General features: G+C 40.7%; 1 protein-coding gene across 2 annotated transcripts in view; it reads left to right on the top strand.

Annotated features, from left to right (window-relative positions):
* CABCOCO1 (ciliary associated calcium binding coiled-coil 1) overlaps positions 1-25,725 on the top strand; it is an 86,790-nt gene that overhangs the window by 23,780 nt on the left and 37,285 nt on the right. For both annotated transcript variants that reach the window (XM_069979067.1, XM_069979068.1), the window contains exons 3-5: positions 2,604-2,773; positions 3,594-3,738; positions 7,628-7,700. In XM_069979067.1, coding sequence (XP_069835168.1) covers positions 2,604-2,773; positions 3,594-3,738; positions 7,628-7,700 — 388 coding nt within the window. The remainder of the gene's footprint in view (positions 1-2,603; positions 2,774-3,593; positions 3,739-7,627; positions 7,701-25,725) is intronic.

The raw sequence follows: 25,725 nt of genomic DNA, 5'->3' as shown, positions 1-25,725 counted from the left end.
CCATGTGTATCAGATACCGGCACGAGGTACATGGGGCAGTATGGCTTGATCAATTCATACACAAAATTCTGATGTGTTTTTTATTTAGCCAAGCGGCACTAGTATCAGCCATGGGTGTGATGTGCAGCACTCTGTTTCTTCCCTGAGCCACATTTTGTTTCTCTCTTTTCTCCGTGTATTGCACTCCTCCTGGTGAGACCCACATGACCGCAATTAGCAGGAGACACCTGAGTGCACATGGTTTTAATCCCTCCTGTTTTTTTTCCCATTCTGTTTGCTGCAGCTATGGTGAGCGCAATATCTTATCCAGACTTGTGCTGCTTGGGGGCGACCTTCTCCGCCGGCGGTGCTGGCCGGGTTCTGGTGTGGTGTTTTTGGGTCTGGTCCTGTGGCATGGGGGTCGCAGGGCCGTCCCATGGCCCCCGTTCCCTGGCTGTGCACGCCTGCGGGGTTGGTGGCCACTGACTGGCACGGTGTGGACTTAGTGTAGGGACCCATGTGTATCAGATACCGGCACGAGGTACATGGGGCAGTATGGCTTGATCAATTCATACACAAAATTCTGATGTGTTTTTTATTTAGCCAAGCGGCACTAGTATCAGCCATGGGTGTGATGTGCAGCACTCTGTTTCTTCCCTGAGCCACATTTTTTTTTTTTATTGGTTTAATTATAATATTTGCTCTTAAAAAAAAAAAAAAACTTTTTAAAATCGCTTTAAGTGAGAATTCAATGCTTAACACCCTTGAAATACCTTTTGGTGGACCTCAAATATGTCTTTGCTTGCATTATTTCAGTAGCAGTAGAACTAGGAGTATTCCACAAATACATCATTGCAGTATGAAAGTATTAAGTTTCCTGTGGTTGCCCTATGTATCTGTGCGCAATATATAAAGTATGAGAAGATCAAAACAATAAAAGAAAGATTGTGCAGAATCTTAGATACTCAATATCCATTTCAGGGTCAGACTGACCCCTTTCTTCGGGAAACATAACACTTGACGAAGTGTCTGTCTATTCCCAAAATGGCTTGCTTTTACCAGAAATAAACATCTCGTGATCCACACTGATGGGCTCTAAAAGATTCTTACTTTCTTTGACAACACGGCCAGGAAATATCTTATAGAGTAATGTGGTTAACAACCAGTGAATGGAAACAGTTGAGAATGGTTGTATTGTAACATTTTCCCTTTTACACTACTATTGCATATTAGGTTTACCTACATATCAGTCCTATAAAGATGTAAAACAGAGGTAAAACAGCCTTGTGAGTGCTGGAGGAAATTTCTTTGCCTAATATGGCCTATTGAAGAGTTTTGTATATTCCTTATTAATGACTGTATTAAAAAATACACAAGGAAAGTTCATCATAATTCTGTGGATGCATTTTAAGCCTGTTCATTCTTTGAACGGATGATGGAATCTGCATAGAATGGATTCTGTGGCACGGGCGAAGACGAGTGCCAGAGTCCGTAAGCAGGTGAGAGCTGCGTAGTCCGCACATATTTCCTGTCGGGATTCCGTAGTGTGCACATACCCTTACTGATTATTTCCGTCCTCTAGTTCCGAGTTCTCCATGCTTCCTGTCCAGTCTTTTCATCTCCCCCAGCAGTGTACTGCACCCTTCTCTCCCAGCCGCTTGCTTGCTTCCTCTGCTGTACCTTCTCATTCTGCCATACAGGGCTACACACGGCCTAGTTTTGCTCGTTTTAAATTCCAGTACACATATGTCTAATACTTCCTCCACCTATCCTGGCCCATCGGTAATATTCAACTTTGTCCCGCCCAACATCCTGTGCCGTAAAGTGATACTGTCACTCCCTTACTCTATGTGCGGGTCTCCACACTTTCCACAAGCTTAGATGCTACACATTTGCCATGCCGTGAAGCCCCGTGTAGGTCACACTGCCCACCGATGACCCGAAGCAACAATAAGAAGGGGTGATAGTATCACTTTAAAGTTATTGGTTCTTCGTGTTCCTAGAGAACGTGTGCTCTACCGATACTGGTATTCTGCCTGACAACTCCTGTACCGTTCTGACTCTCCTTTTACTGACTGAGTGGTAACCAGAACCTATGTCACCTGCCTCAACCACCCGCATGTATTTAACTACATCTCTGCCTCATCCCTACATACTGACTATTCTGTGTAAGACTTAAACCAGTAATTGCAGCCCCCATAATGTGATTGACTGACCCTGAAATAATTCATGTACAGTTTTTATAGCGTGCTTTCAATATCCTACTAGGTCTCCATAGAGTGGACAACATATTATGTGTAACCCAGTAAAAGCCATATTCCCATTTATACATATGGGTATATATATTCCTTATGTCCTTTCCACAAAATGCACAGGATAGGACATAACTACAGCATCCGACATTAAAAGTATAGCTAGTGTTCCTGGCAGTTTCTTGGAATAAACAGATAAGTGTTTCTAATTGGCCGTGTAGGGAGAAGAGCTCCTTTTTAAAGGGGGAATGCATTATTATATTATTCTGTTATTATTAATACATTATTGTGTTGTTTTTCCTTTTAGCAATTCATGTTTTTTTTATTGGAATGTTGTGTAACTTTACTAATTTTTGTCTTTATCATTTCCAGGCTAATGGAAGGCTTTCTTAATGTTCAGGACCCTGAGACTGATTTGAAAGAGGCCGTCTTGGTAGATTATTATGTGTCTGGATTCTGCTGGGGAAAAGACAGGAACTTTAACTTACAGCAGCTGAGCGGTTTAATGGGGCTTTTATATTTACTAATGGGAAATCTTCAAGGTACATGCTTAATAGGTGCACTGTATTTACTGGGGTCAACTGTATTGAAGGCATATCTTTCAGGAAATTCTATGTTACATGCAATTCTATTCTGCATATGGATGCATTCATTTGAGATTTTTCTTAAAGGGGTATTCAACCCAAACATAAAAACATAACTTTTGATATGTTGCGGCCCATGGTGAGACTAACAATTCCTTCCATTCTTGTTATTATCTATTCAGTCTCCTTGCCCTAATTCTGAGCTGCTGCTTTCTGCTGAAGACACAAAAATCTGTGTGTAAGTCTTTGTCTCTGTCTCCCCCTTCCCACCCTCCCTTCTAAAACAGCTGAAAACAAATCCCTATCTGCAACTTTGTAATGCCTGGAGAGATAATCATTGTCAGTTCATCAGCAACTTGACCTCAGGTCATCCCTCCCAGCATTACAAAGTTGCAGATAAAGCTAGCCAGGGACTTGTTTACATCAGCTGTCTGAGGGAGGGTGGAGGAGACAGAGAGAAAAGCTCACATATAGATTTTTGTGTCTTCAGCAGATTGCAGCAGCTGAGAACTGGGGGAAGGAGACTGAATAGATATTAAGAAGTATTGAATAAATTGTTAGTCTCACCATGGGCAGAAACATATGAAAAGTTATGTTTGAGTGGAAGACCCCTTAAACCATGTAGCCCTAGTATTACGCATTATCAGTTGCAGCTGCAGATGCCTTACATGACTACCCATTGACCCAGGAGAATGGGACCCCTTTTGTGACCCCCAATAAATTCAGGTTGTGAATGTGATTGACCACCAGTGCTCTAAAATCCTGTTTTATGTTTCAGACAAAAGGATGCCACTTGAAGAGAACATATTAGAACTTGCGAGAGCCTTGAGAGGCATAGGACATAGCGAGCTTAAGGATAAAGCAACATTAACATTTTTTAATGTCAACCAAGCAAAAGATATTATCAACTACTTTAAAATCAGGTATGTTTCTATGTTGCTGTACATTATACTACCACGGCCTGCGGATACAATGCCACATTATAAGATCTGAGCTATCACTTACCAGCTATTAGACTACTATAGGCATGTTATGAGTAGACTGACACTGGGGGGCACTCGTTTCATGTCAGCTGGAGAGGCTTTGTGTCAGTATTACATCTAATAAAAAGTGAATGAAATCATTGGGTACCAGGTGAAGACTGCGTTACAATGAAATATACATTAGTGTCCTTTGTACCTTTTAGCACAGAATAGACCACCTGAACAGAAAAGCTTTGCAGTAGCTTTTAGTCTGATGTAAAAAGTCAAAACTTATGTAAACGTTTCAGAGACTTATATTAATTTTTAAGGGTAAACCTTAATGGTAACATACTGGGTATTTCACTATGATCAGAAGTAATTGTATGTCAGTATATGGCATAACTGAAATGATATGCAGTAGAATTATTTTCTGAACTGGTTGTCTGGCATTTTTACATTGCTCACCTGCCCAGTTCCCCACTGGTGCCTTTCTGATGTTCCTGATCTCCAGTTCCTAGCCCTATGTCAGTATAGGAGAATTAAATGACCACTGCAGTCAGTGATTTGCTAACCAGGAGTTTGATCAATTGGGATCAGAAAGTGGCAATGAGTAGAGACCTTGTGATCGTCAGTGACGGAAAACACGGCGAACCCCTTAAAGTGGACCTGTTATAACAACTTTTAAAATCTAAATAAACAGTAGATGTGAAATAAAGCAAGTTTACAATTTACATTTTTTTTGTTAACATGAAAAACACGGTACTTCCTGTGTTTAGTCTCTCTTTATTTTCTAAGAGCCTTAACACAGGAAGTCCCGTGTTCCCCAGGTCATGTGCACTCACAGAGAAGGCAGTCATGTGACTGATGGATACACTGAGCCGTGAAGGCCAGACTTCATCCGTTTAGTCTCTTTTTATAACCAGCACAAGACTAAAAAGCTGCCTTCAGGAGACTGGACCTGGATTCCTGGTAAGTATAGCTTTGTTTTACAGCATGATAACTAAACATAATGAATGTAAATTGCAAACTTGCTTTATTTCACATCTACTATTGATTTAGATTTTGAAAGTTGTAACTACAGTGACACTTTAATTTTACACCTCTTATTCCACAAAATTGGCCAAAGAACACCAAGGACTGCTAAGCAGCTAGAATCCAACATCAGGTAAGAAAGGGACAACATTAATCTCCCAAAACTACAGCACTTGGTCTCTTCACTTGCCAGGGATGGTACAAAATGATAGACATCTCCCTATACCACTTTTTTGAGTTTGTGTTGAGTTTGTGTTGCTGCCATCAAGTTCTAAATAAGTTTTTTTTTTTTCATGTATAGTAAAATGTTTCACTTTTAACATCTGATATGTGTTCTGTTAGTATAATATATTATATTCATATAATATATGTTCTATTTTCTGTGAATATAATATGGATGTATGAGATTATCAAATCATTGCATTGTGCTTTGCATTTTGCATTTTTTAATACATTTATATATATTTTTTATTTTATTTATAAATATAAAATTATATTTATATATGTAGATTTATTTATAAATTTATTTACATTTTACTCTATGTCCCAACTTATTTGGATTTGAGGTTTTAATATAAAGCGTTACTGTCACTTTGAAAAAATTTCAAATGTCAGAAGTTTTGATTGATGAGTGTCTTGGTATTCAGCCTTCCAATGATTGCTAGACAGAATCAGGAGAAGTGCTTAGCTGAGGGCTTCACTCCCTGGCTCACTGCTCTATCCGACTCCTTGCTGGAGAAGGACATCATAGACTTCCTATAGAACCTATGTCTTACAATTGATAGGATGGAGCAATCAGACGGAAGTGAAGCTCTTAGAACCCATTCACACGTCTGTGTCAGTTTTTACTGTCAGGAAATCCTGATCAGGAGACATCAAATGTCATCAGGAAAGTATCAGGATTTCCTGACAGTAATCCGTTTTTACCATCAGGAAACCATCAGGAAAAACCTTCAGGATTTCCTGATGAGATGGTCTAGTATGCCAACATAAATCACAGGTACCCACACAGCCCCTAGTGTACCTGGATGGCCACAGGCTGCAGAACTACAACTCCCATCATGGCCTGCCAGCAGAGCATGGTGGGAGTAGTAGTCCTAAAGGGGTAATCTCACCTGTCCTGGATCCTGCTCTGACGGGGCAGCGAGGTTGAGGTCCGGGCAGAGCGCAGTGCAGAGGTCCGGGCGGCGGCGGTCGGAGGTGCGGAGCATGCGGCGGGCCGGTGGTGAGTTTCCGGGGGGGGGATGGAGGGGGCAGATGATGGCGGTCGGGCGGCCGGGGGGGGGGGGGGCTGCACCGCACTCTGGCCGGCCAGCCAGCCCTGTAGTACCAGGCACACTGTGCGGTGCGGGTGATCGGCCGGCGGCCAGTCCCGTGGTGAGGTCCTGGCTCTCTACCATTCCAGAATCACGGGCACTTTCCTGATATACATCAGGAAAATGTCCGTGATTCCGGCGCTCCCATAGGACAGGATCTAAAAAATCTGGTCCTATTTACCGGAACGGACACCCTTCCGGAAAAATCCGGAAGGGTGTCCGTGTCTAATGTTAGCCTATGAGTCCGGAAATCCGGACAGATTTTCCGGACGTGTGAAGGGGGCCTTAGACCGCTTCTCTCAGCTCATTCTTGTGATTGGTGAGGTTTGAACATCCTGACTAGAGATGAGCGAACCTCGAGCATGCTCCAGTCCATCCGAACCCGATCGTTCGGTATTTGATTAGCGGGGGCTGCTGAAGTTGGATAAAGCCCTAACGTTGTCTGGAAAACATGGATACAGCTATAACTATATCCATGTTTTCCACATAGCCTTAGGGCTTTATCCAACTTCAGCAGCCACCGCTAATCAAATGCTGAACGATCGGGTTCGGATGGACTGGAGCATGCTCAAGATTCGCTTATCTCTAATCCTGACCAATCAAAAGTTTTGACATGTTTGTGTTACATGTCTGAAGAGACAGTAATGCTTTAATTTATGCTCTCACATTATATTTGTTGAAATGATGCATACAACATACACTTCTGTATTTAGTGGCATATATTGGCCATCAAATTTGTTGAACACATGTAGAGATTTCCCTGGCATTAACACAAAATTTGATGCCAGACACGTAGCCAACTGCATGCAGAGGTTTACAACAGCCTTTAGGCCGGGGTCACACACAGTAACATGAAAGCTAACTACAATCATAATTTTGAGTGCAAATAAAATAATGTGTTATGTGTCAACAATGTATTTTGCAAAAGCATGTCATAAAACAGTCATTAACAATGACGGACGGTTTTCTATACCGTTTGTGCACTGCCAAATTGAAGGCAATTTCCCATTGACTTCAATGATGTGCATTATTACATTTAAAAATACAGCCATATTTTGCATCAAAATTACGGCTGTATTCTACTTGAACCTACGTGAACCTGGCACCAGCAGAGGAGGGAAGTGTATGCTTACTCTTTTACTCCCCTTTTCCTTGGGCAATATATTAAACTATATCCTTGCCTGGACAGCCAATTTAGTAGTAATGTTATCATCCAGAATGGGCTTCTCTGACAATGGACCATAGGATTTTATACCGTAAATGTCCCTTCCCTTATTGCAGCACAACATATGGGGAATTTCTGCCCAGTGTGCTGATAGGACATGTAGACATTTTAATGGAGGGAGCAGGAGGCAAGTATATAGGCACCATATTACCTTTGCCCAGACAACCTCTTTAATATAGATTTACATGATGTGCAGCATATACTACTTTCCCATTCTTAAGCCATTGTATCATTTTTTGTATATTGATGTAATTCCTTGTTCTCCTCCTCTTTTCAGTTTATTTCAGCACTATAAGCTTTATGAATGCATGTTCACTGTCCCAAGGGATCAAATGGTTATAGGAGCAGAGGTAAGCGACAGCATCTAAATAATAATAATGCGATTTTCTTTATACTGTGCATTTTTGTTTTAACTGCAAACAAGTATAAAAGCTCTTCTCCATATGTGTCAGATCCTAAATGGATGTCTTTTACATTGGATTCCATATGAAAACGCAACATGCTCCATTGGACCTCATATGTAAAGCACAATGAGGCCATCTTCACATGGCTTAAGACTCTGGCAGTTCTGTGACCTTCCCGGGTCACAGAACAGCTGGTGTCAGAGAAGATCATCTAAGCCCGTACTGCGGATGTTATTCACTTAGGATTAATTGGGATGTGGGCGCATCTGTGCGCACCCGCATCCCAATTCGCTGCTGTACACAATGGAGCTTGCATCCAAAGCCGCACGCTCCATTGAGTGAACTGACAGGTTCTCTGTGGCCGCAGAAAACTGACATGTCATGTGTATACACTCCGGCTGGGATTCCATAGACTGCAGCATTACGTAAGTTTCGTATTAATCACGACCATTGTTGCAAATAGGCAACAACGGCCATGATTAATACGAAACTTACGTAGTGTGAACATAGCCTACCACTGTATACAACTAGTCTGATGGTACCTGTAATATAATACCATCAAGCTGAATGTTCCTGTACTATAGGAGCCATACAGGCCCAGTGCCCTGCTAATTGGGTTACGTTCCAATGAACATTAGCTCTCATCATCCTGGCTTTTTTTTAAAGCTTATTATAAAATGACCTAAGAAGCTATAATGGATGGAGAACACTTTTCTGTAGCCCCAGAGAGGCTTTAAATGCAGTGTGGGAAATGGACTGATAAACTACATATATAAATTAACTCCTCTATATGTAAACACATGTTGTAAATGTCAGAAGCAAAATTAAAAAAAATAAATAAATATTGTTTTCTATTTTATAGAGTAAAAACATAAAACACTCATTAAAATGCCATATAACTCGAATTTCATCATTATTTATTTATAAATAACACAGCTTCACTTGTAAACATCTTCCATATAATCAGATTGCATTCAAAGCGTAAGGCTAAGTGCACACTGCGCTTTTGCTATCTGCTTAACTAAGCCGTTTTAAAGGGGTAAGTTAAAGTCATGAACCCATGACATACCAGTATGCCATTATTTCCTATAAAGCTATGAAGCTTGGGAGCTGAGCTCGCTTCACAGCAGGTGACAACCGGCTGCTATCAGCAGCCAGGCTGTCACTTCTAATTACAGGTAGCAGTGATCATGCCGCAGCCAGTCATTAACCCCTTAAAGCGACTCTGTACCCACAATCTAAACCCCCCACACCGCTTGTACCTTCGGATAGCTGGTTTTAATCCAAGATCTGTCCTGCGGTCCGTTTGGCAGGTGATGCAGTTATTGTCCTAAAAAAGTACTTTTAAAATTGCAGCCCCATGCCCTACGGGCTTATCTGTGCCCTAACTTTGCACCACCCCCTCCGTACCACCTCCCCACCCTGTTCATCATTAGGAATGCCACTGGAACATTTTCTCCATGCTGAACATTGCACAGGTGCTTAATGATCCAGCCCATGTGCTGTGGTAACACAGGTGGGGAATAGGAGGAAATCTGCCTGAAGCATTCCTTTATGATGAGGAGGGCGGGGAGGAGGGACGGAGGGGGTGGTGCAAAGTTAGGGCACAGATACGCCAGTAGGGCACGGAGCTGCAATTTTAAAAGTAATTTTTTATGACAATAACTGCATAACCTGCCAAACGCACTGCAGGACAGATCTTGGATTAAAAGCAGCTATGCGAAGGTACAAGTGGTGTGGGGGGGTCAGATTGTGGGTACAGAGTCGCTTTAAGGGGTTAATGACAGGCTGCGGCATGATCACTGCTACCAGTGTTAAATGCAGCATATAAGTGTGACAGGAGCACCTCCTGTCACTTACCGATCAGGACCCCTGCAGTGTGATTGCTTGACCAAAGGAACTTGTCATAGAGCATCGATTATACTGATCAATGCTATGAAATGGCATAGCATTAAACGGTATATGCTATCTAATTATTGCAGGTAATAGTGCCCTAGGGCTATTAAAAAAATGTATTTGAAAATATGCCAAAGCTTCTCCCCCAATAAAAGGTAAACTCAACCCCCTTTTCCATTGAACCAATAAAACAAATATGTAAATAAATAAACATGTTATACATAAGCATGTGTGCGTAATTGCCAGGATTGCGGATTTTTTTAATAACAATATATATATATATATATATATATATATATATATATATAAAAATGTAATAAAACATGATCCAAACATCCTATCTACACACATATGATACAAACAAAAACTAGAGTTCATGGCGCAAAAAATGACACCCCATACAGCCACGTAGATTAAAAATTTAAACCATTATAAGAGTCACAGTAGGGCAATTTTTATCATAATTATTTTTAACAAAAAAGTTTTACTGTTAGTAAAAAAATAAAATAAATAAACATCAGGCAATCTCTTAAAACATGGCTATTATTGTATTCAGACTGACATAAAGAATAAAAATATAGTGTCAGTTTTACCGTAAAGTGCAATACGTAGACACCGGACCCCCCACACACACACAAAAAAAAAGCTACAAAATTGCATTTTTCTCCAATATCACCCCATAAATAATATTTTGGAGGTTCTGTCATAAAATTTATGGTAGATTGAAAGACACCATTACAAAGTACACTTGATCCTGAAAAAAACAAAACAAGCCCTTACATGGCCCTGTAGATGGAGAAATAAAAACGCTACAGCTCTTAGAAGGCGAGGAGGAAAAAAAGGAAAAAAGTTTACTTGGTCTGGTCATTTAGGCCATTTTGGACCGGGTCATGAAAAGGTTAAAGAGGATTGGCAGGATAATAAATGTGTAAATAAGCCTGTTGCTAGATAGGGCTTCTTTTCATGATTCTGGGCATACATATTTTATATTAGTTGTCCCCTCCATAGTTGAGCTATAAGGCTTTTTGTTAATATAAGGCGCAAGTGCTCAAGGGATGTTCCTCAGCACAGCAAGAACCCAAGCAAGTACAGCCCATGTCCTTTTTCTGGGTCAAACATGTTAGGCGACTGTAAGTGGGCCAGGGGGTGGGTTTAAAGAGAACATGGGCTGGACTTACCCAGGCTCTTGCTGTATTGGGGAACACCCCCTGGGTACTTGTTCGCATATTAACAAAAAGGCCTATATGCAGCCATGGGCTTAGCTGATACATCCACCTTAAACACACACATATATATATATATATATATATATATATATATATATATATATATATATATATATATATATATATACATATATAAATACATACATTAAAAAACACATATAAATATATATATATATATTGGTGCCTTGGATTACGAGCATAATTCGTTCCGGACTGTGCTTGTAATCCAAATCCACTCTTAAACCAAAGCAAATTTTCCCATAAGAAATCATAGAAATGCTGACAATTGGTTCCACACCCTAAAAATAATGATTTATTATTCTGAATAACATGTAAAACTTATGAAACAAACATTCAGAAACAGCAGAATGTGTGATATTATAAGTTACTGTACAGTAATAGAGAGGATGGGAAACACAAGGACTTACAGAGACTGCAGGAAGCATGGAGGTATGGGCAGGGCAGATGTGGGCACATACATGCAGCACTCTCTGTCTGAGGAGAGAGGGGTTACAGCTATGGAGAGATTACCTCCACTGTTCTGTCACCTGATGCAAGCCCCAGCCTGAACGGGATCTGCTATGATTTGGAAGGTGAGGAAGACTTCTTGGGTTGGAGAACAGTGCTGTAGACCCTGCTATGCAGACCATGCCCTTCCCCCCACTGGCACTCCTACCCAGTACAGGGAGCTCTTAAACCAAAGCAATGCTCTTAAACCAAGTCACAGTTTTGAAAAACTGTGAGCTCTTAAACCAGAACGCTCTTAAACCAAGTTACTCTTAAACCAAGGTACCACTGTGTGTATGTATGTGTGTGTATATATATATATATATATATATATATATATATATATATGTTAGATTGAGGCAGCGAGTGATGTTGCTACTGAACAGATGTTTTTCCAGTATTATGCGAAATGATAAAAATCACCTTTTTGCACTCAGATCACAACATTAATTAGTCTGGTAAAAAGTTAACAAAGCTAGAAATTAAAAAGTGGGCAGTTCTCTTACAATGGCACGGCTTGCCCTTAAACAGATTCATGCTCCTATTTCCCTTTGACCTCCACTAGGTCACCTTGAGGTTATTTATCAATGCATCAAAGCTGCAAACCCCTGGTTAATTGAGCATGTATCTTGCATGAGATTTATGGTTCATTAAAACCACATTGACTTTAGCAGATATGCTGATGAGATCATTTCTGGAAACTGCAGTCAGTAGAACATTATGTTGACAAAGTAAGACATTGCTATGTTTGAAGGTCCACTAAAGCATTGTATTTTTACAATTTATTAAATTATTGTTAATAATTTGATGTGTCTGGGCAGAAAGGAGTAAGTTAAAGGAATTATTCCAGCTTTTAAAGTTATTGGATAGGTGATAGCTAGCAGATTGGAAGAGGTCTTTTGTCTAAGGCACCCACTGATCACAAGAGTCCCTTGTGTCCTAGGTGAATAAAGCTGCAGCACGTTTGCTCACCCACTGCATCATTTATTATGTATGGGACTTTTGAACATAGACGACAACAGTGATTAGATACTTATCTCTCCCCACTCACACACATGCACACAATCCTATTACATCGCTACGTGTATGGCTGAAGATTCGATTCCCCAAACACCTGATACCTTACCTCTCCCCGCTCCCGGTCTTCTCTCCTGTGCTCCGCAGCTTAACTGTCCCGATGGCTGCAGCGTCTTAGGGGCCTGTCAGAGGCTCCTGCCGCCAGGACTGGGAAGCTGCGGAGCACAGGATCGCTAACGATGTCCATGCAGCCCTTACTGCCCGATTATAGAGCCATGTAATAGGTCTAACAGATCAGGGCTTGTTTACTAAAATGAACGGCCATTTCCGGCCCGTGTAATAGTACCCTAGGTATCTCCTTTTCCCGGGAATACTTTAAAAAAAAAAGTCAGGAGAAGTGATGTACAAAACATACCTTAGATGAGAAGAAGGTCAGTGGACTTGGAACAATACTGTACAATGTAATGTCTGGGGCTACAATTGTGCATTGTCTATTGTTTATTGACTAGCAGCACTCTTGTGGATTTCCTATTGCACTTTGCAGTTTCCAGCTACTTTTGCATATTTGCGCTTATTACTTGACACTTAAAGAGGTTTTCCAGGATTTTAATGTTTTTTCAAAAATCATCTAGCATTATTGCCTAAGTCAAGACAAAACTCCCCATATACATTTTTCTTCTCTATCAGCTTCTATTGAGATGAAAAAGCTCTTTTTATATCTTGTATTGTTTGTTTACAAGCTGCTCTGTCTGTTTACATATGCAGCACACCCAGTGGCCAGAGTTGGAATTGCAGTGTATAACAAGCTAATCAAATACCATGTGCTGCAGCCTCAGGCCAGGTTCACACTATGTAAAAACATTGTCCGTATTTCATAACAATGGCCATAGTTGTTATGAAATGCGACCGTTGTTTTTACATAGTGTGAACCAGGCCTAGGCATAGAATTAGATCTATTTTTTTGGACTATTTTCTTCCTGCTTCCACAGCTTCTGCCTATGGTGCAATGGTAAGTGTCAGGATTACTGTGCTCACTGAAGAATTCGGGTCTGGTGACAGAGTTTTTTTTATTTTTTTTCCCCCGTCTTAGGGCCCATTAACACAGAGTAAGAACGGCGGAATTGTCCTCCGCAGAATGCTGCCAGCCTCCGTGTCATAATGACGCTCTATGGGAGGCGCGCACGGCTCCTCTCCCTGCGCTGAAGAATGAACATGTTCATTTTTCAGCGCCGACAAATGCAGGGCGCACCTCCCATAGAGCGTCATTATGACACGGAGGCTGGCGGCATTCTGCGGAGGACAATTCCGCCGTTCTTACTCTGTGTTATTGGGCCCTTATTTTCCAGTGATGGCTTGTGCTAAGCATTATGGTGATTGTATTTCCTCTGCAAAGAAGAAACACTGAGGTATTATACAAACAAGATGAATTTTCAAAGAAAATAATGCTCTACTGACAATACCTATTGACTGTATACCTTCTAAAACTGCCCTGGATATCTGTATACATGTATTACCTAACCAAGTCTATAAATAAATAATAAAACCAAATCTATTTGCCACAATATAATAATAATAATAATAATAATAATAATAATAATAATAATAATAATAATAATAATAATAATAATAATAAAATATTATTATTATATTGTGGCAAATAGATTTGGTTTTATTATTTATTTATAGACTTGGTTAGGTAATACATGTATACAGATATCCAGGGCAGTTTTAGAAGGTCAATAGGTATTGTCAGTAGAGCATCATTTTCTTTGAAAATTCATCTTGTTTGTATAATACCTCAGTGTTTCTTCTTTGCAGAGGAAATACAATCAGCATAATGCTTAGCACAAGCCATCACTGGAAAATAAGATGGAAAAAAAAATCAAACTCTGACAGGTTCTGAACCCTGATCAGTGAGCTCGGTAATCCTGACACTTACCATTGCTGCACAGGCAGAGGCTGGAGAAGCTGGAGGAATATAGACCATAACAGTGTTCTGCCACACAGAGCTCCTCTCCACCCCTGTCCCGACCTCCTCCCTCCACACAGACATAGGAGGACACCAGCAGCAGCTCTATCTATAGGAAAGTTCACACTGACATCACAGGAGCCCTGTGTGTATGTGGAGGGGGGAGGGGTGGCTTAGGACGATGTGGAGATGATTTCTGTGGTGTCACAGAGAGAGCTATCAGATCGGCAGCAGCACAGACACACAGCATCTCCCTCCTACAGTGACTCTCACTGCTCCTGCTCCGGAAGGGATACAGCCTGCTGCAGTAGAGTGTGATACACTCTGGGGATGGAGAGACACTGTGGATGTCTGTGCTGCTGCCGAGAGCCAATCAGAAAGCATCAATACCCGAGTCCCTCCCCCTCTCCTCACACAGGACTCAGCAGCTTCCAGCTCTATCAGAGGACACATGCAGGCACAGCGGCTGACGTCACCGAACCGGAAACACTGTGTTTCTGGTCCGGGATGTGACAGGAAGTCAGAAGCTCAGGAGCAGGCAACTCACGTGACCAGCTGGGGGATCTCCTAGAGCTGACAAGTAATGTTAGGGAAGTATATTAGAAAAGGGTTAACCTTGGTTAACCCTTTCCTAATACCAAAAATCAATTTTTCCTGGAAAACCCCTTTAAGTATTCAGCAGATATATTTAGTTGTTACTATTTTACTTTCTGGCATTTTTTCCAAACCTATGCTCATACCTAACATCTTGTATATTGTGGTGTATTTATTTACCATGTGATCTCCTGCCTCAAAGTTTATATGTTTATAGTGTTTTTAACAAATAGTTGTATAAATAAATATCTTTATTGATATACTATACGGTATTGGTTTTTGGTTGTTTATTTTTAAGCGTAGAGCTCGTGTAGGTGTCATAAGTGCAGGTGTAATGACTTAAACTGACAGCGTCATCCCTATAATAGATAGCTATGATGTAGTCAGTTTGGTTAATTTCATCCGCAGTTAGGTAGAAACTTGTATTCATAATACAAGAACAATAATGTGCCAGGTTGACACTGGTGATTCCCCCATAATACTCTGCAGTGCCTTGTAATGCCTGTAGCGTTCCAGCTGTCGCAACACTACAACTTTTGTCATGTCCTCTTAAAAGAGTGGTCATAAGATAGAAGATGCCAGTATACATAAGAGATATAACAATTAAAGGCTATGCCAAGGTTCTGCCATGATTAATGGTTACCCCCTACTGATTGAATAGGAAATAACTAGCTGATCATTGGAGTCCAACCAGTGGGACCCTATTTGACCTCCATTCTTGTATTTGATGGGAGTACCAGGGGTTAGACCCCCACTGATGATGACAATGGAGGTGAAATGGAAGACCAGCATGCACACTTAGGCTATGTTCACACTACGTATATTTGAGGCTGTATGTTTGAGGCTGTATAGCAACCAAAACAAGGAGTGGATTGAAAACACAGAAAGGATCTGTTTACATAATGTTGTAATTGAGTGGATGGCCGTCATTTAATGGCAAATATGTGCTGTTATTTTAAAACAACGGCTGTTATATTGAAATAATGATAGTTATTTACCGTTATATGGCGGCCATCCACTCAATTACAGCAATATGTGAACAGATCCTTTCTGTGTTTTCAATCCACTCCTGGTTTTGGTTGCTATGAGGACCTGACATGAGGACCAAATACAGCCTCAAATATACATAGTGTGAACCCAGCCTAACAGTATCTACCATTCACTGTTTATGCTGAAAAATTTTGTTCACTTGGTAATGTTCGGAAGACATTCAACATAGATGTTGATTCAACAAGTCAAAAAATAGTGGTGAAACGGGGTTTATTTAGGGTGTATAAAAACAGTACTGATTTAACAATCAGGTTAATAGGACATAATTTTTAACCTGATGAAGACCCTTAATAAACCCTGTTTTACTTGAGGGGCCAGTGCAGAAAGTCATCCACGACTTGTTGAATTTTGTTGGACTGTATCGATCTGTGCGATAGGGGTCAATGACCCTGGAGCTACAGCCTTGGTTGATTGCTATATACTACTCAACTTACATAACCTAAAAAGTTGACAGCACACCTTATACCTACTATTCTCGGGAGTTGAGACTTGCACAGCCGGTGAGGCACTGTGCCTCTTTTTTGTCTTTTTACCTTATTACCATAGATGGTGATGGAATACTGACTAACCATGTGTACCTACACTCCATCTATTTGAGGAACATTTGACCTTTTTTCTCATGAATGATGGTGGTCTCACAACAGGGATCAATGGAGGTTTAATGTCTATAAAGTAAACAGAGCAGCAATATGCATGCTCATCCACCGTTCTAGTATCCCGTACTTGGGGAAAATGTTTGATTCTGGGATAACCCCTTTAATCAACATAATAATAATATATAAATACAATACAGGTTATATTTATATTAAATTATACAATGAATAAATTAAAATAAAATTAAAAATACAGAATTAGAGACCTGCTCTCGAGAGCGTACAGACTAGGATGACTGGGGGTGACACAAGAGACAACAAGGGCTTTATTTGTCGATGTTCCAGTCATTCTACATAGAATCTCAAAGTGCCTATAGGTAATTGGGCAAGCCAGTCACAAGCCATTTTCTTAGCTAAGGTAGCAAGAACCATGTAGATGGCACCAAAGAGGTTATAGAGAGGATGCAGAAGGGATAGCAGAGAGGGAGATGAGATTAGGAAGTGTTATTAGTGCACCTGAAGAGATGATTCTTCAGGGCACGCTTGAAACTGGGGGTTTTGGAAATAAGTCTGAGGTCTTTGGGTAGGGAGTTCCAGAGAACTGGTGCAGCACGAGAGAAGTCTTGGAGGCAGGAATGAGAGGTTCTGATTATAGAAGATGTTAGTGTAAGGTCATTAACAGAACGCAGAGCACCGGAAGGATGGTAAGTGGAGATGAGGGAGGAGATGTATGGAGGGGCAGAGTTGTGGAGAGCTTTATGGGTGAGGGTGAGGAGTTTGAACTGTTTTGTGTATTTAATAGGTAACCAGTGCAGTGACTGGCACAGGGAGGGACGTCAGTGTAGTGGCTGGAGAGGAAGATGAGTCTGGCTGCTGCGTTCAGGATAGACTGAAGAGGGGAAAGCTTAGAGAAAGGAGAGATGTTCTCAAAGAGTGGTGTCACTATATATGGCCGTGCCGGCTTTCATCTCTCGGTTAAATCTATGTCATACGTTAACATCAGGTATGATGACAGAGGATTTAGATCTTTGTTCAGTAGGTAGCAGGGGTTAAGTAGGTACACACTTTAGTCTTTTGCTTCTCTAATTAAATCACTCATAAGGAAAAGATATTTAAAATCTGTCGTTACCTTGGCGCCTAACTCTTTCTAAAACATGACAGGAATTATAATAGCGGTAGCGTTTAATTGGTAAAAGTAGCTCTCTTTTTAATTTACAGCAGGCACAATATTTGGCCTTCTTTAATCTTTTGATATCTGTCTTGTTCAAGAGATTACTTCTTTATTGGTTTAGAAATGAATTCAGTCAATTACTTCAGCGCTCTCGGGGGAGTTATATACAGCCTGAATAATTTCAACGCATCTATCTTTATTAAGCATTCAATAATGTGTTCCTTTTATATCCTAACAGTATTTCTGCTGCTTTTGTCATTTAATGATTTTTGTGTTAGGTGAACGTTTTACTTTGACCTTTTCTTTCTCCGAACCTTTGAGTAGTTTGGTTTAATAATCTTGCCGTCTTTGAGCCGCTAGAGTTTTTTTTATTTGTTAATTTTTGTGCACATTTTTGTGATTTTTAATAGGCTATTACTATGTCATAACCCATAAGGAACATTGTTACCTGTGGCAGTTCTCTGTTAGCAAGCATTGAAACAATTCTGATCGGCAATAGCTTGGACGCTTTCATTTTATTACCTTGGCTCAGTACTTTGGAAACATTTAGGCAAGCTGTGAAATACATTGGGCACCTCTCCACTTAGAAAAGAGGATTTATTGACGTTCTGCTCCAGTGAGGAAAAAAAATATACTCCAGACTCACACTAGGATTTTACAATGAAAATAATAGGATTATTTAATTTACAAACAACAGGCTACTATAAAAATAGATGACGGTCCGCTGTAATGTTAATGAGAACACTATATTGGAAATGAGAATAATGGAAATCAGGGGAGAAAGCACATTTAATATTGCCTCTGTGAAATTTCTTGTCAGCAACATAAAAACCGAGACTGCTGCAACATAGATAGGGAAATTTATTCCTTCAAAATGATGAGAACATAGATAATCATTTTATGGAAATAAATAATATTCAGTCATGTCTTGGAAAATGTTAGTATATCATGGTGTATTATATTCTGTAAAAATCCCTTACTAGAACAGATCAGAACAATAGCTTTCTAAAAGATTACAGTATATGGTATATTGGGTTGTTCGTTGTTAACCCCCTAAAAAAAAAAGTTAAAATGGCAAGTTGGGTCCATACCATTGGCTAAAGAGGCTGGAAAACATGGACACAGTCTTTGGTCTATGGCTGTTTCCATGTATTCCAGGACTCCCTAGGCCAGTATTCAAGTGCCAAACGATCAGACTTGAGCATGCTTGAGTAGCACTCACGTCTACATGACACCAAGAAGGGTCAGAGCTGTATTAAAAATGTAGTAACATCAGATAAGGGGAAATTAGCTTGGCAGCAGTTACGCAACATCATTGTTCATCTAAGGCTGCTGTAATAGTTAGATTTTTTATGTCAGAGTTGAAAACTCTTTACAGAGAGTTAGCAGTAGACTTGTTGTTTTTGCATTGGATTGTCCTGTAATTATAAGGTTATGATATTATATCTCCACCTCCTCACTCATTCCATAGTTGGGAGTTAAAGCAGACCTCCTCCCAGGAGGAACCAACCATCTCACTCACTGCTAGAGTATCAGCCCTAAATACTTCCTGATCCATCTCTGTCTATCGACTGTTCCTCTGATTCTGTCTCAAACTCTTTGGTTACTGGTTTTTCCCTGTTTCTGCCTTGCCAATTAGTTTCTCCTCTTGGTACTTGTGGTACCACACTTGATTCTGACTCCTAGTATCTGTGCTTCCAGTTCCAGACCCTGGTCTTTTCCTGGCAATCATGTTTCCGACTCCAGTTCCTCATCTTTTTCTGGTGTCCTTGGTCTCCTTGTTCCTTGTCCCAGCTCCTAGTCTATTCCTGGTGTCTGTAATCTTGTTCCTTAACTCAACATCTATTGTTGTACATGTCCTGTTATCACTGTTGTCCTGCTTCTGGCATAGTCAGTATTCTGGGACTGCAATGTGGGGGCCCTTCTTAATCAAAGTTCATACCTCTTTAGTAAAGCATCTATTAGACATTGCACCCCAGTGTAGCAAGAAGTGTAAAATAGGCTGTAGTCCCAAGGATTTTTTGTTCAAGATAACCTCAACAAGAGCCCATTGCTATAAAGCTAGTCATACCCATTAGATAAATTTTGGTGTTCCCTCCACCAACATTGTCGGGAGTAGGACAACTGTCTAGGATAGTGTCTGGCAGTGCCAAATCTTCTACACCCTTTCTATAAATGTGCAGGCTGTACAAAAGAGAGCTTGCAAGGGCCAGGATACTGTAGCTGTTGGTGTATACATGTGCATGGCCAGCTTGAATAATGTTATGTCAACACATGCACGCCAGACGTGATGTTAGACATCTACAACACTACACTACCTGAAGCCTGGACACTACAAATAAAAACACTGGAGAAAAATCAAGACCAATTAGCCAATGATGAGACAAGAGGTATATGTTTAGACTGCCATAGACTCTTTGCAGTTTTGACTACTATGTAAGCTTATGATATCATACATTTGTGGATGGAGTAGAGCTGACCTGGACCAGAAAGGCAAGAATCAAGGACAAAGATTATAAGGGAATCTTAAAGAGGTACTCCGGGCTGGGGTCATTTTCAGTGTACGGCCGGGAGGGGGTGGATAGAAGCCGCGGGTCACTTACCTCCCCGGTTCCAGCATCGGGTCTTGGATCTCGCCACCCTGTTCTCCCTTCTGGCTGCCGCTTCCTGGTCTGAGCTGCGGCTTGAGACGTGACGTCTCAAGGCAGCTCAGCCATTTAGTGGCCAAGACGGGACTTAGCTACAACCGCTTAATGGCTGTACTGCCTTGAGACGTCACGTCTGAAGCCGCAGCTCAGACCAGGAAGTGGCAGCCGGACGGGAGAACAGGACAGCGCGATTTGTAACCAGGCGAGGGAACCGGGGAGGTAAATAGCCAGCGGGTTCTATATCCACCCCCTCCCCGGCTGTACACTGAGAATGACCCCAGCCCAGAGTACCCGTTTAAGCCCTAATGGCCGCCTGTTAGCCTCTAGCAGTTTATAATTCAGGCCGAAAATTGGACTTCATCCTCCGTACTTGGTCTCCTTGATGATTTCTATACTGGGTGGATTGGTGGGTGATAGCGGTCTTTTCTTTAGTGGATTTTATTCAGTAACAGTATGGTTATATAAATCACATACTATATAATATTAGAGGTCCTGGTGTGGTGGTATTATCTGGACCTTGTATAGTGGTATTATTAGTAGAATTGGTCTTAGTATAGTGCATCTAGTATAGAACAAGCAATATTGTTTGGTACCAATGAATAGAAATATTTTGTGTGCATGTATAGGGAGCTTGTGCTCTTAAATCTATTAAGACCCTAACAACGCTACTATCAGTCATAGTTGAATATGAAGGTGGTCTATGTTGTAGTACAATATCAGAGCACTTGGGCACCGCTTTAAAAATTTGCCCAGTGCCACACTTGGCCTAAAACAGCCCTTACCAGTAGACATCATTGTCCTTGATTCTTGCCTACCAGGTCAAGGTCAGCTCTACTCCATAATCATATGGCCAGGATCCTTCTGTCAGCCTTCAATAGCAGCGGTGGTTCAAGCTTATGGTGTTCAGTAGTGTTGTGCCTATCTCCTAGCACAACCACAGAATGAGGTTCACATTGGAACCCATTGGAATCCCCTGCATACCACACTAGGAAGTGCCCCTTTCTCTCCTTCCTTTTTACAGATATATTTGTAGATAGTAGCTAATATGGGTAATTGATGGCTTGTGCAGGCCCAGTTGCTCCTAGCTATGGCTTTCTGTGTCCTGAAACAGATTCTCTGTAGAGTATACTTTTTGCCTGAAAATTAGCTCCATGCAACATAAGCTATGAATAGCTGGAACGAAGGTTTAGTTACTAAGATGGACTCTGGCAGTACTATTTAGTGTAGCAAGGTATACACTTAGCCAAAAACATTACAGGAGTTTATAAATCTCTAAAATGGCCGTGCCAGGTGTTACTTAATCCCATATTCACATTTCGTATACAAACCATTAAGCAGTTCGGTATTCAGGAAAAGTATTGCCTCAGTGCTGAAACATGCCTCCTATGTAATGCTCTATCCAGCATTATTACTTTCTGAGCCCACCAACCCGTCTGTAGAAAATTCTATGTATCATTCTTAAATTTTAGTAAGATTAGTAAGTAGAGAAGGAAACATAACCATGCAGGTTAAGTTAATAACGTTCATTCTATCAAGGCAGACATCACATGATAGATATAACTAATCTTTCGACGTGGCTATAGTCCGACAAACAGATGCGGTTGTCTCGTAAGAAAGCAGATGTTTCTGTCATTTTTATTAATGGCTTTAAGCTGGAGCTCCAGCAGAATACAGGAACTCTCCAGCATTTTACAGTTTTCTATGTGAAAAAAAAAAAAAAACTGTAACTCTTTAATAACTTTTTTTTTAACCTAATATCTAGATGTCAACAAAGCCTTACCCAAAGTTTTCTGCACTCCTTTAAAGGGAACCTGTGACATTGAAAGTGTAATCTGCAGGCACCATGTTTTAGAGCAGGAGGAGCAGAGAAAATCGATACATAAATTTGTAGCTAAAATTTCAGGATAACTAGTAATTTGTTCATGTAAATCTCTGCTCATTCTGGGCCAAATAGGCAAGTGGGTGGTCAAAATCAGAGATTGACAGTTCTCTATATATTGCTGTCAGTCATTGGGAAGGATCACCCAAATGTAGGGGCGTACCTAGGATTCATGGGGCCTCAAAACAAATACTGTACTCCTCCTGTACAGTGTTTTGCTATCAGGCCCCATGAATCCCCCCACCTGGCCCTACACAGTCCCTCAGTGTTCCTTCTTTCTCCCAACTCTGAAGTGCACAAGTGATGAGTGACTGGCAAGGTGGGAAGCCAATGGTTTCTTGCTCTTCCAGTCAGAGTGCTGCAGTATTTAACTGTGACTGTTCATCATGAATGCTTACAGTAAAAGAGCTAGATGCCAGTATGCGCCTAGGGGCCCCCTTAATGCATGGGCCCTGTAGCAGTGGCGTGGCCTTCCTTTATGATAGCTTCGCCACTGCCCAAATGACTACTTGGAGCAGAGATTTACATCAATAAGTTACATTATCCTGGAACATTTTCCACATCTATTCATGTAATAAAAAATTCAAAGCGTTGTACTACTGGTACATTCGCTTTAAGTTGGACCTGCTTTGTCAGTTGTGATCTTATTTTTCTTTCATCTTAATGTTTTTTTATTTTGTTAGAATTTCATGTTTCAATATTTTAAAGTTTCAATGGTCGTCCCAGAACAAATCAGTTTTGTAACTTGGTGGACCATTGTACACTTCAAAGACAATTTGTCTAATTGAGACCAGTCCTCTGAGAACCAGCAGGAGGTGCAAGCGCAGCGGCTCTTTTGCCATTTTTTCTAAATACATTTGAAGAGCACATTTTTCTTGCTTACATTTTACACAACAAAAATTGTTGCGTAAGTGGAAACATAACCACAGCAAACAGATCAGCCATGGCTATAATTGTCAGTTGTGTGAACATTTCATATTTATTTGCCTTTACTGTCTTTGTGTTTAGATAATGTCTGGCATCTCTTTTGTATTATGTGGTTCTGTATAGCTCTAAAGCAGGGATGGGGACCCTTTGACTCTCCAACGGTTACAAAACTACAATACCCATCATGCCTGGACAGCCAAAGCTTAGCTTTGGCTGCCCAGGCTTGATAGGAGTTGTAGTTTTGCAGCAACTGGGGGGCTGAAGGTTCCCCATCACTGCTCTAATGTTAAGCTGGCACCTGGTTGCAGAAGAAAGACTCCAGCACAGACTGTTACAGTACAGCAGATTATTTTATCTACACATGTTCTTGAGTTCAAGAATAAAACATATTTAAACTAGAACATATTTGAAAACTTTTATATGCAGAATAGACATTATTTATTCTTTCCCCCGCCAAGATAACAGTAGAATATGCCGTATTTTAATTTGATCTTTGGCTTTGCCATATTAAGCTACTGCCAGCTATGAGATCAGAATGACTAATGTGAGTTCAAACCACTAAACCACTTTATTCTGGGCAAAACTGGCTTCAAGAAGAATGAAACAGATGATACACAGTTTATACGAGATTACTAACATTAATGTTAATAGAGTGAGATTATTATGACCGTAATAACATTTCTTCTGTGTATGTTTTCTGTCATTATTAAATAAATAAAAGAAAACTGTATCTTGATAAGTATGTTATATTGTATTATCTATCTTTCTTCTATCCATCTACTCCTTCTTCAGTGGTCCTGGGTAAATAAAGGAAAAATTTCTTTGATTGTCTCTATTGGAAATCCTGTTGTTTTTCTGAGATTAGATAGATAGATCGATAGAAAGAAGGTTTGCCCATATATTATTTATTTTATCTTAGGATAGCTAAATGTTTATCCCAGGCATGTTTACATTCACTTACAGTAGATTTACAAATCCCATCTGCTGGAAATTTGTTCTAAGTATCCACTACTCTTTCAGTAAAGTAATACTTTCTCATGTTGCTTTGATTTTTTTGATCATGTGCCTCCTTTTCCCTTCTTTCCTCCAGACTCTTTCCTTCCATACACCCCAGTATTTTTTAAAAGGAGCGGAAGGCAGGGGGTGAAAATACTAAACAATGTAATGTAAACTCACCTTTCCTCGTGCCTCTGTAGCGCCACTCCCAAGTCTCACTGATCGCCAACGGATATCATTTTTAGCTGTAAGCCAGGTACAACATGTGCCCGGCTCTTTCAGCTGCAGTATCATGGTTCAGCTGAGCAATCTCGCGCTCAACCAGTCAGCCACCTTGGTGGAAGAGCTGCAGAACACTGTCAATAGGACTGTCAACGGGACCTGGGTGCTTGGCCGTCAACAAGACCCGGGAGCGGTGCTACGGGGCACAATGATAGGTAACTTTACTTTGTTTATTATTTTCCCGGTTCCGGTTCCTGCGCTCAGTGCTGTTTTGTTCTTGTTCCGGTCCAGCTCTAAGCACTGCCTGGCGCCCCCCAGTGTGACAATATCGCCTCCCCTTGGTTACGCGCCTCCATCAGAACCAACAGGTTCACCTCACTAAGGGGAGGACAAATTGTCTCGTTGGGGGGGGCTGGGGTGTCTGCAGTGCATGTTGGCCTGGTGCACACGAGCATGGCAATAGGGTGGCATTTTGAAAAAAAGGTCTGTGTCTCCAGGATCCCCTCAGCGGTGCCAACCAGATAATGTAAAATGTGTGACTTCCCTAATGCCTTGATGGTACATTTGCTTTGAATTTACTTATAGGCAGTCATAATTTATAACTCAGTCATGATTCTTTCTACAGGAAGGTCCATGTTACCACTTTTAGACGTCTGAAGCATATAAGTTCTTTGAACTGTATGCTGATTCTTAACAAGAACCTGCATGTGCATTTCCCGAATTTGATGTATTATAGACATTAAATAAGCTTTAATTTGTGTGTGTTTTAATCATGTGATCTGTCCATTAGGTAATTTTGTTAGGCGCGTTCATCTTTATGGAAGTGTAGACCTATGAATTATGAGGGTCTTTTGCCATGAAACTTGAGAAATACAACTGATCTTTCTTTGATCACACAAAGCTGAAAAGAAAAACATGTGCACGCAGGCCCATAAGGCAATGAAGTGCTTACACAATGGTGTTTACCATGCTAGTCATTGTCGCTACACAGGAATAAATGCTTCTAAAATGAAATTCTCCTGAATGGGTTATATAAAAATGTAAATCAAGCAATAATGTGTGTAAAATATCACAAAAGTAATCTAGACACTAGAAAACAACACCTGCTGCTTTACTGCATGAACCTGAAGTAAAATAGATTAACAGACTTTTTATGGTTTCAAACTTTTGCCCTGATTGTAACAAAGGTGGATGAAACCTAGTAAATACATTTGTCACTTTATGGCGAGTAGAATATAGGATATTTGCAGTGAGTCTTTTGGTCAGAGGTCTCAAC

Source organism: Dendropsophus ebraccatus, chromosome 8 (genome assembly GCF_027789765.1).
Source record: "Dendropsophus ebraccatus isolate aDenEbr1 chromosome 8, aDenEbr1.pat, whole genome shotgun sequence".
Taxonomy (NCBI): domain Eukaryota; kingdom Metazoa; phylum Chordata; class Amphibia; order Anura; family Hylidae; genus Dendropsophus; species Dendropsophus ebraccatus.
This window is presented reverse-complemented; position numbering and strand designations above follow the sequence as displayed.